This window comes from Oryza glaberrima, chromosome 1 (assembly GCF_000147395.1).
Source record: "Oryza glaberrima chromosome 1, OglaRS2, whole genome shotgun sequence".
Taxonomy (NCBI): domain Eukaryota; kingdom Viridiplantae; phylum Streptophyta; class Magnoliopsida; order Poales; family Poaceae; genus Oryza; species Oryza glaberrima.
In genome coordinates, this window is record NC_068326.1 from 33,411,634 (window position 1) to 33,429,390 (window position 17,757).

The following is a 17,757-nucleotide window of genomic DNA, read 5'->3' on the forward strand; positions in this document are numbered from 1 at the left end:
GGATAAATTTTAAATCTCAACTCAAAAAAAAAATCATAGGCTGAATTTTAACTCGAGAAAACTCATAACTCTTCTCATAGGATAAATTTTAAAGTTTAACTCAACAAAAAAATAATGTAATTGCAATGTCTGAGCCCATAGGATAAATTTTATAAAGTTTAACTCAATAAATAATTGCAATGTCTGAGCCAATAGGATGAATTTTTTAATTGTGTCTGAGCCAATAGGATGAATTTTATAAAGTTTAACTAAAAAAACATTGTAATTGTGTCTGAGCCCAGGTTCGAACTGGAGACCTTTAGTGTGTGAGACTAACGTGATCACCAACTACACCACCCAAACCTTTTTGTTTATAAAAGCATGCACATTTTAAATCAATGTTAAATCAACAAATTGCAGAAAGCAAAGATCACGGATACAACGCAGACGCTGTCAACTGTCAAAATCTGTTTTCATCGTTCATCTAACAGCCGCACTTTTGCCGGAGTGCATCGGCCAGTTGCTTACCTTTTCTTTGAGACCCAGCGGAGAGCATGCTCCATCCATAAATATCTGGATTGCAACAGTAATTGAAGTCTGCAACTTCCTCCCAACCATGCATGTGCATCGATCTCTGCACGATCTGCGCGCCGCGACCTGACAAGCAATCGGTGCATGCATGCGCACGCATCTCGGTAAGAGCAGACCTAAATACAAGGCCACAATAGAAGAAAACAAACGGGAATGCGTCTTTTGTGCATCTGAGGCTGGTCCGTGCATGTTAGGGGCTTGCTATTGGTGCAGTAGCTATTTTGCCTATTTGATGTGTTATCACACACGTCTCTATAACTGTCATGTAGTAGTAGTAGTAGTAGTATTCATTTTTATACAGATCGACTGGGCAAATACAGTGCAGAAAAGTTCGAATCAAGCAGCGAAAGTATGGTACTCCGGCCGTATACATACTACTGAAACTGACTCAACACTTTGGACACAGATCGCCTACCTTCACCCTGCACATGTTGCAGCGTGCAAACGCAATATCCATTGTGCTGAACTGCTGATCTCCGTTGTCTCAGCTAAGATGCCATACATACTAGTAGGAACTACTGTATCAATCTGAAGTGCATAGGGGGCAACATCATTTACATCTGGTGAACACAAGGCGACAACTCAATCACATGAAAACTTATCAGGTCTTTAAAAAACTTGGCGATACTGTGACGGTGTGACCGGAGTAGGAGTACCACCTGGAGTACATAGCTATACATGTATTCCCGTACCAAAAGAACACAGCTGTAGCTTTTCTTTTTTGGCAAAAAAAACATGCCATGTATAAAGCGATACTTGTCACAACTTCATATACAATTTTTAAATCTAGTATCTTTAGCTCAAATTTTGTTTTTTTTAAAAAAGAAATAATCGGGAATATACTAGGTTACCCTATTTTATGCAAGAATCTAATAATCCCATCATTTCACTTATGTTTATACTTATATAAGCCAAATTTTGATTTTTTTTACTTAATTTTGTGATATTTTTGTTTCATCGTAGTTTATTTTATAACATCTACTTTTGAATCGCTAAGAACATGTCTGTAAAACATTTAGCTATAGATTATTATTTTTAGTTAATGATAAGCCAAGTAAATAAGCATAAACATAAATAAAATGATGGGGATGTTATTATTGGAGATTTAAAGCCATGCCAAACAGATCATTAAAAATTGTTGATTGTTGAAATGCCCAGACTTCAAACTATGTATGCGCTACCATTTATTTTTCTATCAAGAGGGTAAACACTAATGCACTTTACACGCTCATGAACTTCTGGCCCATACTAACCTTACACTTCGTACCACGATGGTCTTAATCCAATTCTTTCAAATTACTCATCTGGTTAGTAAAATGGATTATTTATTTTATTCTTTAAAAAAATGCATTTTTAAAAAAACCTTTATTTTATCGCAATGCTAAGATTATTGTTTTACACTATTTATCAAGTTTATTTCTTAAAATATTTAACATAACTTATAATCAAATCGAGCAATATAATCCACTCAAATCAAAATCAATAAAACTATAGTATTTTCCCTATTTCTCTTGGGATTCATCTCGGGATTAATCTCAGACGTAGATCGAAATGCTATGCAAGCTAGGACGTGTGTGATTTTAGTGCGACCGTGTGTTAACCGTGTATTGGAGGTCGATCTGCGGCTATCCAATTTTCTTACCGTGGAGCACGTGTGCTATGAAACGACTGGCTGTACACGTTTCAACATTTTGTCTTCTACCCTGAAAATGTCCCAAGTATTACAGTATTTGATATTGATTTTTTTGTGGGAAGTGCGTGTTATGGACTAATGATTGCATTGTGGAGACAACAAGCACCACCCGTCGTCCCCGTCCATGGCTGATCAGATAGGACACACCTACGTGACACGTATGGTTCCAATGATAGACGGCAGCGGCAAGTCAGGAACGTTTGATCCTCTGCACGCAGAGGGTCTTACGAATGGTACGGTGTACGTGTGTGTGGGAGAAACAGAGAGGAGACGAGGACAGACTGGAGCAATGGAGTGGATGAATGGAGGGTAGACAAGTGTGTATTTATGTGGAACACACGATTTGTCAATATCCACGTTAGCTAGCAAAAGCACCACGAAATAAACACCTTAAAATCTGTCATCGTCGTATCATGCATGTCGAATGTTTTGGTTGCAACCGATTGAAGTAAATGAATTTAGGAATTTGTACGTGAAAACGGTAGGAATAATCTTGTTAAGTATATCTCCATGAAACATTCTTTATGTCCACTATCTCGAAAATAAGTATATTTTTCATTCGTGCTATACATATCAAATAAAAAATATTATCATCATTTTATCAAATTTCAATATAATTATTTCATATTTTATCTACTCCCAATGCTTTGCCCCATGCTTTTATAAACTCTAATGCAACGATTGCTTAAAAATAAACTTATTTTAGAATAAACAGGAGCGAATAAAAATAATCTTATTTCGAAACAGTGATGTACTAGTTTTTAGGAATTTGGTCAGTATTTCAGTTCACAGTTTATCCACAATTAAAATAAGTGGTTACTGTGGCTGGGCCTGCGTGAGCTGGGCTGACTAGAGAGAGGGAGAGACCGCAACACAGAAGATGGCGATATTTTTGGGAGCAAACCGCTGATTCCACAGATCCGGGAGCCCATGTGGAAAGCGCCCGTTGGCGGTTCGGCGATGGTTACGGGCCATCACGGGGTCCGCTCGCCGCAGACGATCGCGGCGGCGGGCGGGATCTCGCCACACACGTAATCCGACGCCCGCGCGACGGGACGGGACGCGGCTACGGGCTACCACCACCACCACCTCCCTTCCTCTCCCCCTTTTAAAGCCGTCGCGCCCTGGCGGTGTGTAAGCCTCCGCCCCTCCCCGTATCTCTCGCGTTTCTGGTCTAAGTTCCACGCCACTTGTTGCCGCATTCCTTCTCCCTCCCTGCAAATCCAATCCAATCCAATCCCACCCCAAGCTCGCGGAGGAGGAGGAGGAGGAGATGGGGAGAGGAGGGATCAGCGGCGCGGGGCTGGTGGCGGCGGTCGCGAAGGCGGACGTGGAGAACACCGACTCCACCCGCGGCTTCGTCAAGGACGTGAAGCGCATCATCATCAAGGTGAGTGAACGAGGGCGACGTGATGCGCGGGTTGACGATCCCGTCAGCGGCGTCCGGCATGCGACTGTGTCCTCCCTTCCTGTGAAACCTGTCGTTCTGCCGTTGTTGTTGTTTGTTGTTTTCTTTTTTTTTCAGTGACGATAGTTTGTTTGCGCGATCTGTGATCGGTGAAACTCGAGGCTCTCTCGATCTGATTTGCGAAGGATCGGAGAACCTGACAAAAAAAATGGCCTTACAAACTGCAATAGATTTATTTCATTTTTTGTTTTTGGGAGCTGCAGCATGCGTTCCAAAGGAGTGGTTCTAATCTACTCTTGTGTGCTGTTCATGTTCGTACTTACGTTTGATAGATTCATACAACGCGTGACCATAAGAAGAACAGCAGTAGTAGGTAATTTTTAGTGAATTTTTATGAGCTCCATTATGACAGCATATGCTGTCACCTGTGATTTGTCCTTTTTTTTCTATTTTTTTTAATTTAAAATCACTATGGCTATATTTTTATGTTTAACTCTTTACCATTCATACGTTTTTAGGTTTAACTATTTACCATAAATATGTTTTTAGGTTTAACTATTTACCACTCATTAATTAGTACCATTCTCTAATGAAGGATGTTATTTTTTTTCCCTCTAAATATATGTTCTGTTGGCTGGCTTAATTCGACAGGTCGGCACCGCTGTTGTGACTGGGCCGAATGGCCGGTTGGCTATGGGCAGGCTCGGTGCTCTGTGTGAACAGGTAAACTTTCCCCCCAAATTTTTTTACCAGAGGTTAATGCTCTGACCAACCGAGCTTGTGCTAATCAGTGTCAGTTAACCGGTCTGATAAATTTCCCAGGTGAAGCAGCTAAATTTTGAGGGGTACGAGGTGATTCTGGTCACCTCTGGTGCTGTTGGTGTTGGGAGGCAGAGGCTCAAGTACCGGAAGCTCGTCAATAGCAGGTTGCAGAGAGTTAATTGGCTCTGAACAGTAAACAGTGTTCTGCTGTAGCATTCATTTCTGATCTCTCTCTTGCTTGCAGTTTCGCTGATCTGCAGAACCCACAGATGGACATGGACGGGAAGGCCTGCGCTGCCGTCGGTCAGAGTGTGCTGATGGCGATCTATGACACGTTATTTAGCCAGGTTGGCGTGCCATTCCTGATGGATTTTTGTGTAAAAAATATGATTTTTTTGCATATATTTTGACACGTTAAACTTCCTTCGCTGCAGCTTGACGTAACATCATCTCAGCTTCTTGTTACGGATCGTGATTTTATGGATCCAAGTTTTGGGAACCAGCTCCGCGAGACTGTTAATTCTCTGTTAGATCTCAAGGTTATACCAGTATTTAATGAGAATGACGCCATCAGTACCAGGAGGCAACCATACGAGGTGTGTTTCCTAATGTGATTTGTGTGCACTGGGAGCTTCACTGATATATACGTATTCCAAATTCCATTAACAACAAACACTAACCTTTTACACTTTACTGATTGTAATGATCAACCGTGTGTAGGATTCATCTGGCATATTCTGGGATAACGATAGTTTGGCCAGACTGTTAGCGCAAGAACTTAAAGCTGATCTCCTTATCATGCTCAGTGATGTGGAGGGGCTCTATAGCGGTCCACCTAGCGATCCACAATCGAAGATTATCCACACATACGTCCATGAACAACATGGGAAGTTAATTAGCTTTGGGGAGAAATCTCGTGTGGGAAGAGGTGGAATGCAAGCTAAAGTAGCAGCTGCTTTTACTGCTTCATCAAAAGGAATACCTGTTGTAATTGCCAGGTGAGTAAAGCTTGTTTTCTTCTATCGTTGCATGAATTGTAGCACAAATGTTAACCAATAAATATATGTCTAAAAGATAATATACTGCAACTGCAACAACGATTTATATTATTTTTCATTGTATAAGAACTATATGTTCTACTTATGATGGTTAGTTACACTGTCACGTGGTGTTGTATTTGTACACAAGTGTTTACACATTGACTAAGACGGTAATATTTTGATATTTTGGAAGCACTTTCCTGATAATAATAGTTGAGAATGGAGAGCAGCTGCATGCCTGCATCACAATTTTGTTTTAGAAAACTCGTGGACTGCTTTAGTTGCTACTATTAACCACCTGTACGAGGCTCTGGTAGAGACAGCATTCAATAGTATCAAAGTGCTGCATCTTAATTCCTACATTTGGTGTGTTATTATGAAACTAGCTGGGTAGCCCGCGCAATTGCGCGGCTAGCACCCAAATAAAATCATATATTTTTTAGTATGATTTTACTTAAAATTTATTTAATAGCTATCTCATGTCTTAAGAGTTTGAAAGATTAAACCTTATCATCCCCGTGTTTCTAATTATATATTTTTTAAAAGTCACACCAGTTGCTACCTCTTATGACATCTCCTTCTTTATTTGCTTGCTCGATATACCACTATTTCTATTCATTCTCCTTGAAACCTTTAAAAATTGGATCTTGTAGTTTTTAGAGTTTATTGTTACGTTGGGTTTCATTTTTATAATTTCTAGACGTCCCGTCAAACGTTGCCATTATACTCCTCTATGGCCCGTCCACTGTCTCTTTTCTTTATTGTCATTAAGATTTTAAAAATCGAACATAATTATCGTTTCGGTTCATTTTTACTTTCTAGAAATCCCGCCAAACCGTCAGCGGCTTTGCCATTGTACTTCTCTACGGCTCGCCCGCTGAGTCCCTTCTTTATTGTCATTGAGATTTTAAAATCGAACATGATTATCATTGTTTTTTTTTTTACTTTTTCGAAGTTCGGAACCTTTAAAAATTGAACCTTGTAGTTTTTAGAGTTTATTGTCTTGTTGGGTTTCATTTTTTATAATTTTTAGAAGTCTCGTCAAACAATGCCACTATGCTCCTTTATGGCCCGTCCGCCGCCTACTCTTTCTTTATTATCATTGTGATTCTAAAAATTGAGCACAACTATCGTTGCAATCCATTTTTTATTTTCTAGAAGTCACGTCAAACATCACCGGCTCTGAAACTATACTACTATACACCCCGCTCACTGCTTCTCCTTTTTATTGTCATTGAGATTTTAAAAATTGAATATGATTATCAATGGGTTTTTTTTTTACTTTCTAGTAGTCCCGGCAATCACATTGCTCGTTTGCTTCACGGCCTGCCTATCGTCCCTCCTTTTAATCGTCATTAGGATTCTATTTGGTGTTTTATTAACAGTTTTTATATGTCGTATCAACCGCCACCACTCTACTCCTTTATAGGCCTCTTACTTAATTTATCTCGTCATGTGTTTTAGATGGTCTTTCTTTCAATAGTCTTTATTTTTATCACAAATTTTAGTTATTTATAAATTGTATTCCTAATTGAAATCTTATTTTTCTTTTTCTAATTTCAGAATTTATTTTTTTCAAATTTTAATTAATATTGTATTGTGTTATTTTAGTATTTTTATTTTTTATTTTCAATTTCAGTTGTTTCAAAATTGTATTCCTACTTGAACTCTCTTTTAGTTTTTCTAATTTTGAATATTATTTTATTTTTTATTCTGAATTTTAATTAATCTCGTATTGGGTTCTTATATGGATTCTTATTTCAATATTGCTTATTTTTAATTCCAAATTTTAGCTAATTTTAAATTGTATTCCTACTTGAACTCTTCTTTTTTTTTTTGCTAATTTCGGATTTTATTTTTTATTCCTAATTTTAATTAATCTCGTAATTGGGTTCTTATATGGACTCTTTTTTTAATATTCCTTATTTTAATTCCGATTTTCAGCTATTTTAAAATTGTATTCCTACTTGGACTATCCTTTTATTTTCTAATTTTATTTTATTTTATTTTTATTTTGAATTTTGATTAATCTCGTATTGGGTTCTTATATGGAAACTTCTTTCAATATTGCTTATTTTTAATTTCGAATGTCAGCTATTTTAAAATTGTATTTCTACTTGGGTCTCTTTTTTTCTTTCTAATTTTGGATTTTATTTTATTTTTATTTTGAATTTTGATTAATCTTGTATTGGGTTCTTATATGGAAACTTCTTTCAATATTGCTTATTTTTAATTCCGAATTTCAGCTATTTTTAGATTGTATTTCTACTTGGACTCTTCTTTTCTTTTTTTTCTTTTTCTCCGATTAATGTGGGAATTTCTAGCCTCTACAGCGAACGTGGTGCCTTCTTTCAAAGCTGTATTTTATTATAAATTAAATTTTAGTTGTTAAAAATAATATCATTGGATATTCATTTAAATTTAATTTTATATGATTATGATTTTGTTGCTACAATGAAAAATTTAAAGTTAAAGTTTAGTTTTTAAGACCGTACTAAATTTGAACACGCCTTAGCGAGTTGGACGGAGAGATGTATCTCTACCAATGCATAAGTTTTCTGGTCTATTTACTCTTTTTTTCATCCATAGGTAAAAAAAATCACATTTTAATTCTAATTATACCGGCTCCAAAATATATATGCACGCACTGTGTTTGAATCCTAATCACCTGATTTGTTGATTGATCCTTAGTATCCATCTAGGATAAGGAAAGAATCAAAGCAGGAGTACGTCCACCTATTTGGACTTGTATTATAGTACTTGATCAGTGTCGTCCGTTTGATCTAGCAGTTGTTTTCTATTCAGACTTCTATTATCAAAGTTAATCTACACCATCAAATTCTAGTCCCAGTATAATCTAACGGTCTAGATTTTTCTTTTTTCTCCGATTAACGTGGGAATTTCTAGCCCCCACAGCGAACGTGGTGTCTCCTTTCAAAGCTGTTTTAATAATATAATAGATAAATAGATAGATAGATTTCAAGTTGTCAGTAAGACAGTAAGTAGGAAAGCTTGTGTGTATTTTCCCAACAGCAGTCTTGTGATTCAACTCTGCTTTCTAACTATTTTTATTATCCATGAAGTGGATTTGCAATCGATAGCATTATTAAGGTCATGCGAGGAGAGAAAATCGGTACGCTTTTCCATAGGGAAGCAAACCAGTGGGGTTGTTCCAAGGAAGCAACAGCGCGTGAGATGGCCGTTGCTGCAAGAGATTGCTCCAGACATCTACAGGTATTCTTTCCTTTCACTTCCTTTTGTGAAGGAATCAGGCAATGCAATTTTCAAGCTATAACTTCAAAAAACAATCAAATAATTGCGTGTTTTCTTCATGTCATATTAAATTATTACAAAGGCATGTCGTCGTCTTTAAGTAGTATAAATATCAATATTGTTTATTTTCTTGCTGCCTTTGCTAACTACTTGTGTTGCATGTGGTCACCTAAACAGAAATTGTCGTCTGAGGAGCGTAAGAAGATTTTGCTAGACATCGCCGATGCTCTAGAAGCAAATGAAGATCTAATTACATCCGAGAACCAAGCTGATCTGGATTTGGCGCAAGATATTGGTTACGATAAATCATTGGTTGCTCGGATGACCATAAAGCCAGGAAAGGTAGGCCAGATACATGTGCCATCTTCTGAGCGGTGTCATCTTTAAGTTCATTATTTGTTGAAGTGATTCTTGGCTGTTGTATGAAATGTCCTCACTATATTTAATATCTATTCGAAGATAAAAAGCCTCGCAGGATCAATTCGTGAAATCGCTGATATGGAGGACCCTATTTCCCATACACTGAAAAGAACAGAGGTGAATGCATATATCCTATTCTAAAATCCAAACACGATGTGATAAGTACTACAATCAATCAATGTGATAAGTACTACAATCAATCATAGCTTCATGTGATTTGTAACCAATGAAGGACTTGTTTTGTAGGTTGCTAAAGATCTTGTTTTTGAGAAAACATATTGCCCATTGGGTGTTCTCCTAATTATTTTTGAGTCCCGTCCTGATGCCTTGGTACAGGTAAAATGATTTTTTTAGTTGGAAAGAAACTGTATCAGTTAACTACAAAGCAACGTTATTTATCATATTAACATAACATTGTACAGATTGCATCTTTAGCAATCCGAAGTGGAAATGGTCTTCTCTTGAAAGGAGGAAAAGAAGCTATGAGATCAAACACAATACTGCATAAGGTATTATGTACTTAACTAACTGATTTAGTAGTAATGATTAATGAAGCAATAGTAGGCTTCAGTAATACCAACATGCTGTCTTTTATTAGGTCATAACTGGTGCAATTCCAGATGTTGTTGGTAAAAAACTTATTGGCCTAGTGAAAAACAAAGATGAAATTGCTGATTTGCTCAAGGTGAGTATGTAAAGTGATTCTTTGGGTGATAAATTTAAGAATTTAATCTAAACCAGAAGTACTCTGTGCAGCTTGATGATGTGATTGATCTTGTAATACCAAGAGGTAGCAATAAGCTCGTTTCCCAGATCAAAGCAGCAACCAAGATTCCTGTTCTTGGTCATGCTGGTAAGCTTGTTTTTGTTATTGAATTCTTGTCACTAAATATTACTAGTATGATAATGGTTATTTATTTTGCATAAACTAAGCATAATACATTTCCTTTTTTTATTATGATATACATTGAATGAATGTTTTTTTTCTTCTACAGACGGTATCTGCCATGTTTATATTGACAAATCAGCTGACATGGACATGGCAAAACGTATTGTATTGGACGCAAAGGTTGATTATCCAGCAGCGTGTAATGCCATGGTACTTCTCTAATTTACAAATTTATTAGCGTGTGCCCATATGGTGATACCTCTCTATTTATTGTACTTTTTTTAAAAAAAATGTATATTACGAATTGTATGTGTGTTCTACATCGTTGCTGGCCACTCATGCTAACTTACAAGTATTGTTGTCGAACTTCTGGCTAAAAGCAATAGTTCACTGTGGAAGATGCCATTCTATTCAAGTCTAACTTTCTATATTTGTCCACTTAATTTATTTCTTGGAAAATTTTATCATTTGAGCACAGATATCTAAATATTTTTTATATTCTGTGCAGGAAACGTTACTTGTTCATAAAGATCTGAACAGGACAGAAGGCCTTGACGATTTATTGGTGGAGCTTGAAAAGGAAGGTAAAATCCACACCCTTGTAGTTGAAGTATTGCAGCCATTTGTATCTTGACATGTGTTCTGCAAAAAGTGCTACTTCCTCCGTTTCACAATGTAAGTCATTCTAGCATTTCCCACATTCATATTGATGTTAATGAATCTAGACATATATATCTATCTAGATTCATTAATATTAATATGAATGTGGAAAATACTATAATGACTTACATTGTGAAACGGAGGGAGTATTTTATTTTATTATGAGAAATGATGAACAGTTATGTAGCTCAACATCAAAGATTTGATGTTCCTAATTACTTTCAATGCTTCTCAAGGGAGCATATTACAGATTTTACTTATTATATTGCAGTCAATCCAAAATTGCTTTGCAACACGAGTTCTTGTGCAAATCAGCAAAAGGGGATCAGAAGAGCACTAATGGATTTTAATTGATGTCATGTTGCAGGGGTAGTTATCTATGGCGGGCCTGTTGCACATGACACTTTGAAACTACCAAAGGTAGATTCATTTCATCATGAGTATAACTCAATGGCATGCACCCTCGAATTTGTTGATGATGTGCAGTCAGCAATTGACCATATAAATCGCTATGGAAGGTATGCAGTTTTTCTCCATACTATATCCTCATCACTTTTTTTTTTGGAAGTATGCAGTTTTTTTCCTTACTATATCCCCATCATTTCTTTATTTTTTTTGGAACTAAACTTGATTGTGTTAAATATATGTTCATTTCAGTGCACACACAGATTGCATTATCACTACTGATGGAAAGGCAGCAGAGACTTTTCTACAGCAAGTTGATAGGTGTTTAACTAATTTCCTTTGCACAACTATTATGTTTGCCGCTTTTAGTACATACCTTAATTAATGGAGTTATTCTTCTATAAATTGCAACAGTGCTGCGGTATTCCATAATGCAAGCACACGGTTCTGTGATGGGGCTCGCTTTGGTCTAGGTGCTGAGGTATGTCCTTTAAATTTGTATCACTTTATAACTTGAACATTTTCGTTAACTAGTTATCAAAAAAAAATAGTTATCGAAAATATATGTTGTTACTATTGAATGGTCAGCGTTTCATTCAGTCCCCTATTTTCTTTCCTTTATCAAATATAGGTTGGCATAAGCACAGGGCGCATACATGCTCGGGGGCCTGTTGGCGTTGATGGACTCCTAACAACTCGATGGTAGGGTTATCATGCCATATTGTCTTCATGTCCAAACATTAAGGACAATACTATTGTGCAAGATGTTTTCTGCATCTAGCATTTTATCATCATACAATATTTTTTTCAGCTAAATGTTATTATCATACTAAACAGATGGAAAAAATCAGTAATTTTGTATTTACTACTAGTATCTTCATGTAATATGTGTGCATTGGTTTTTCGTTATATATAGCATTTTACGAGGAAGTGGACAAGTAGTGAACGGCGACAAGGGAGTTGTTTACACCCACAGGGAGCTCCCTTTGCAGTGAGGTAGGTAGTGTTCTTCTTTTATTTTGAAAGATGGCATACTACTGATTACTAACCTTCAACATCTCTGGTTTCAGGTGAAGTGGCTTGTGAAGGAGCTGTTGTAGAGCAATTTTTTGCAGACGCTCACCGTGCTCCTCCTTGAGAGCTTCTTCTCTTCATGACATGCAATGGGAGCACGAAAGCATGTCAAAGCAGGAAGTAATGAAGGGCGAAGTAGGTCAGAAACTTATAGTACTATGTACTATGGTGTTGCTACGTAGTTGTGTGGTATTCCTTATTATTCATTGTACCATGAATAATTTATGCCAATGTCGTAGGAGCTACATGTAACTATATTGGCTTTCATGGACACGTCTATGGTACTAGATGTAAAACTGCTAGATGGCTTTAGATGAACATCTCAGATTTATTTTCCATAGAATGCACATATGAAAGTACCTGAGCGTGGCGACGCTGGTGCTTTCCATGATAAAGATCTGGCTGGTGTAGGGCGGTCTGCTGCTGAAGCCGGAGACATGCACATCGCAGAAGCCTAATCATCAGACTGGAGCCTCAACTGAACCATCCCGTATCTGATCTGTTTAGATAAAGACAGTTATATTAGAAATCGCCAATAAGTCTCGGACGAAAATTCCCAGCATTTCACAACTTAAGAAGTTCAGAATTCTAGCAGCTATTCGTAATGCATCCCATTGCAGTATTGCATAACAAATTACAGAGATGAATATCAATCTCCCAGCTCAGGGCCTCTAACCATGACAGATGGTAGATACTCTCGTATCAGTGTCAACATTAGGTGGGGATATTACAATATTACATCCATGTCTGGTATCCACAGTACCATCACCATTCCAAATGTGTCAGGACACCGTTACTACTACTGATGTGTTAAACAGGGATCCATCACAAATGTATCAAAATTGTCTGGCAGAGATTCCAATTCTCTCCAAACAAACAACTCAGCGATCATTTGAGGTACCTCCTGAAAGACTGAGTCATGATGGCTAGTCTAATCAATATGTTAGGCTATACAACAATTCCTACGTCTTCAGTGGTTATTCTGTATAAATCAGTAAAGCTCCCAAAAAACATTAATAGAGTCCGCAGCATCTTCACCAATAATCCCCACATGAACAAATTCCATCCCTGAAGTGGTGAAACCGATTCACATCCCTCACAATAATCTCTCGCTCTGCATATTTGGAGATGAACTTGGTGACGGAATGACAGTCCTCACATAGCCTGAGATTCTTGGTGATCCTGATGACTTCTCCCCTGCCAGTGTTGATAAGCCCGAAGGCAACAGCTAGCTTCTCACTGTGCCCAAGCAAAATCTTCTCCTTCTCTTCTTCTTCAATATCATACAAAACAGCTCCTGTGTCAGGCACATAGCCATCATTCTTCATCTGTGTCACAAACTCACCTATCAGAGCTTGGAGCTCCTCAATCTGAGGATTCTTGTTGTCCACAGAGACAAACATGTGCAATCTCTTCTTCACCTCTATCCAGCTGCATCCAGGCACCTTCTCCAACGCATGCTCCTCAAGAAGATCCTTTAGCACACCAACTTCACTATGCAACTTAGCTCGAGCATAGATATCAGCAAGGAGTACATAATTTCCAGCATTTCTAGGCTCAAGATCAAAGAGTTGTGAGCAAGCCATCTCCGCATACTCCACATGGCGATGAATCCTGCAAGCACCAAGAAGTGAGCCCCACACTTGAGGACTCGGCCTAATGTGCATTCCCTGTATGAGCTCAACGGCTTCGTCCAAATGCCCGGCACGACCAAGGAGATCTACCATGCAGGCATAGTGCTCTGCACGAGGGGTGACATTATAATCCACCATCGACTCAAACAGCCTCTTCCCCTCATCCACGAGTCCAGCATGGCTACAAGCCCCAAGGACACTGATAAATGTGATGATATTGGGTGAAACGCCCATTTGGGTCATGTCTTCAAACACCTGAACCGCTTCATGGCCAAATCCATGCATCCCATATCCAGATATGAGTGTATTCCATGACACAACATCCTTCCGGTGTCCTATTAAATCAAAGATATGCCGCCCAGCTTCAAGACATCCACATTTCATGTACATCGCCATCAATGCGTTCAGAACTGAAACAAGTGAGTCAAAACCCCTCCGGAGGATATACGCATGCAACAATTTGCCCTGCCCGAGAGCGTTAACTCCAGCAAAAGCATGCAAGATGCATACTATTGTGACTGAATTGGGTACAAGGTCTTCATCAGAAGCCACCATCTCCTGGAATAGCAAAATGGCATCACCTGGTCTCTCGTTCTTGGCATAGCACCCAATCATGGCAGTCCACGACACAATATTCCTCTCTGGCATTGTAGCAAACACACTCTCAGCATAGCTGACGATTCCAAGCTTTGCGTAGCAGTCAATAAGAGTGGTGGCGACATGTGTGTGCAATCCGTAGCCACGACGGACAGCATGCGCATGTATCTCGCGTACGAGGGCCGACGCCGGCACATGAGACGTTGATGCGGCAATGCAGGCCTTGAGTCCGTGCGCGTAGCTGTAGCTGTCGACCGGAACGCGGAGCCGCCCCATGTCAGCCAGGCGCGCGAGGGCCTCCTCGCCATGGTCGGCGAGCGCGAGCGCCTTGAGCAGCGCGTTCCACACGAAGATGCTCTTCACGGGCGCCTCGTCGAACACCTGGCGTGCGGCCGGGAGCTCGCCGAGCGACGCGTAGGCGTCGATGAGGCGGGTGGAGAGGAACGGGTCGGAGCGGAAGACGGGGTCCGCCTTGAGCCGCCGGTGCACGGCCGCGGCGAGCGCCGCGTCCCCGGCCCGCGCGGCGGCGAGGAGGACCGACTTGTAGGTGCGCTGCGTGGGCGCGGGGAGGCCCTGGAGGAGCGCCGCGGCGCGCGCGAGGCGGCCGCTGGCGCACAGCGTCTGCACGAGGTGGTTCGCGTTCGCGGGCGGCGGCGTCGGCGGCTGGGACGCGAGCGACGCCACGCACCTGGACCGCGACACCCTCGGGCGCGCCCTGGGCCCGGCCGCCGGGCGGGAGAGGTGGAAGAGGGAGGCGGGCGGCGAGGCGGGCGCGGGGGCGGACATGGGGTGGAGGAGGCGGAAGCGGAGCGTGCGCGGCGCGAGTGGCTTCACCGTGTTCGGGATATTTTTCCGGTGCGGTGTGGTCGGAGTTCGGGCAGCGGATGGGGAGAGAGGCGGAGGCGCGCCGCGGCGGTGGAGAAGCGTGGGGATTTTTGCTGTGGTAGTGACAGGCCGACCGTTGATGGGCTACGCAATCTTTTGCAGTTTGTTGGGCTGACGGATTGTGGCATGGGCCGGAATGGTGATAGGCCGCTTTTGCACCGTGTTTTCCAAATAAACAGGTCCAAACAGAAAACACCTCGGCAATGATAGGATAGGATCATAGTAGTAGGAGAGAAGAAGTCTGGACCGCTGGTGATTAGGCAAGTACTATAACGATGCCGATAGCTTTTGCCACTGTCATCGATTAATCATTATTCCTATTTACAGGTTCTCACGGGTGGGTGCTAGTTTTGGTGGCTGGCTGTCTCTTGTACAAGAGGTACTGTCTACGGATTTTTTTTTTTAGTGCCATGTCAATGCTAGTAGTAACAGAAACTGTACTGAACATGGGCATAGAGCAGCATGAATTGATAAAAAGGGTTGTGCCTGACGGGAAAGCCAGGGTGCCGCTTCCCATGACCAACCCCCTTTGATGCTCTCGCACTGCGCTGTGTGTCATTTCCGAGAAAAGCAATTATTCTATGCAGCAAACAGTATGTACATGTCATTTCCGAGACAAAAGCAGCAGATGTGCCACTGCCACTGCCACTGCCACTGCCCCTGCAATTGTTGGATAGTGGTGGGAGCAGCTGCAGCTGAGAGAGAGCCACCGGATTGGGCGAGATATCGACAAAACCAAACAAGCATTTTGAAAAGCGTTCCAAATCCAATGAGGGATCAAATCAGCCGTATCTTAGAGTGGAAAGAACATATGCTTAACGAGAATCCATCATCACAGATTAGATTAAGGAAAGGTCTCTAGTAGTCCACTGCCTCAACTTTTGCTCATGTGCCCCCTGTGCCCATCCTCACAAGAAAAAAGTAAAGTTAGAAACAAAATTGAAGCTTTGCTTTCAACAGGCATGTACCTGGAGAAGGAAGCAAGCAAAAGGCCTGTGTACCGAAGCTTTCTACAGTGCCAGGGTGAGAACTCAGAAGAGGCCATACTATCTACAGAGCTTATTGAATTGGGATACCATAGCTAATTTTATATAAAAAAAAAACAGTAGTACTATATAGTTGTATTTTTGTCATGAAGTAGTAACAGTGAGTAAATTAGCAGGAGCAAAGTTGCAGCATAACAGGAGGAACAAAGTAGATATTACTATTCCGTAATGCATTCTTTGTCCAAAACATATATTCCGAAATTGACTTGTGCTGATCTAAAGTTAACACGCACACACATTCCGGGCTTTTCCGGCTTGCTTTGATTTCGTTGCGAGATGAGAAGTGTAATACTCTCTCCTGTTTCATAAATTTTGACGTTTTAGATAAGATTAAGATAAAACTTTTATTTGATCATCAATATCTTTAAAAATATTTAGTTTAAAAGCACTATAACATCATAGATAGATCTGTCTTAAAAAAAATGTAATTTTTTTGTTGTATATATATTGTAACAAAAAGGTAAAAAAAACATAATCAAGGACATACTTCTAAAACCGTATTATATATTGTCCAAAAATATCAAAAGTTAATTGGAGGGATACTAGTACGAGTACTGGTAGCTTTGAGTTACTCCATGGCTCACACGCCACACATGTGTAGTTACAGTGGTCATCGCATGACATATCGAAAGAACAATTATGCGCCTCATCCACCGCCTGACGCCCAAGAAAAGAAGCAGCAGTGCCTCTTTTCAAAACATGAACAGTGCTTGCAGTACCTGCTACACCTTCTTTTTTTAGGGAGTTGTTGTTTGTTACAGTACCCTGTGACGTGCATGGATTCCCCTCCAAACGAAAACAACGTGCATGGAGCCATGGAAGATGGGTCCCCCCCCCCCCCCCCCCCCCCCCCCCCCCCTCGAGCTGCCTATCTCCAGGTAACAACGCTGGATACACATACAAAATTCATCCATTCACATAATAATCAAATGATGCTGCAGAACCAAAGATGCATGGAGCCAAGACAGCCAGGCTCCATTGGAGAGCTTCTGCCTGCAGATCCAGACAAATTGTTTACTACGTACTAATGCATCGATCGAAAAAGATGAGCCAATCTACTGCACAGACCCCAACGAAAATTATTAGTGTAACAGAGGCCAGTTAGAGGTTAACAAATGGTCAAATCATGGTTTGTCCAAGCTTTAGGAGGCTACCCCCGTCTAAGGATACAAGACATACTTAGAAAAAAGTCTACTAACTTAGTTTAATACTGCTCACCCAAAGAAAGCAGAAAGGCTAACAAAACAGGCTGAAAGATAAATCCTAGCAGGTCTTATTCTACAGCGACAAATTGAAGCTTCAGCTACTGTAGTACATTTGGTAGGATCACCTCACTTTTTGGCCATAACATCAGCTTCTTTTTCTCTGCCAGCTAAGCCCATTTCGTCATCACAGTACAAA

The 17,757-nt window shown here is 40.2% G+C and overlaps 2 protein-coding genes and 1 non-coding gene across 3 annotated transcripts; 1 reads left to right on the top strand and 2 right to left on the bottom strand.

Moving 5' to 3' along the window:
• Positions 1-268: 268 nt before the first annotated feature.
• Positions 269-342, bottom strand: TRNAV-CAC (transfer RNA valine (anticodon CAC)). The gene has a single exon. It is a non-coding gene; the product is annotated as a tRNA-Val (tRNA).
• Positions 343-3,320: 2,978 nt separating this feature from the next.
• LOC127775818 (delta-1-pyrroline-5-carboxylate synthase 2) lies at positions 3,321-12,552 on the top strand. The gene is made up of 21 exons (XM_052302127.1): positions 3,321-3,653; positions 4,323-4,394; positions 4,494-4,597; positions 4,678-4,780; positions 4,868-5,029; positions 5,154-5,431; positions 8,557-8,707; positions 8,924-9,088; positions 9,206-9,283; positions 9,413-9,502; positions 9,589-9,675; positions 9,765-9,851; positions 9,923-10,019; positions 10,162-10,265; positions 10,564-10,639; positions 11,083-11,233; positions 11,373-11,441; positions 11,535-11,601; positions 11,752-11,822; positions 12,037-12,116; positions 12,191-12,552. Exons 1-20 carry the CDS (start codon positions 3,537-3,539, stop codon positions 12,113-12,115), a joined length of 2,208 nt encoding a protein of 735 aa, XP_052158087.1. The 5' UTR covers positions 3,321-3,536; the 3' UTR covers position 12,116; positions 12,191-12,552.
• A 662-nt stretch (positions 12,553-13,214) lies between these two features.
• Positions 13,215-15,520, bottom strand: LOC127775829 (pentatricopeptide repeat-containing protein At3g46790, chloroplastic). Its single transcript, XM_052302138.1, has one exon. The coding sequence runs from the start codon at positions 15,209-15,211 to the stop codon at positions 13,229-13,231; it is 1,983 nt and encodes a 660-aa protein (XP_052158098.1). The 5' UTR covers positions 15,212-15,520; the 3' UTR covers positions 13,215-13,228.
• Between the last annotated feature and the right edge of the window lie 2,237 nt (positions 15,521-17,757).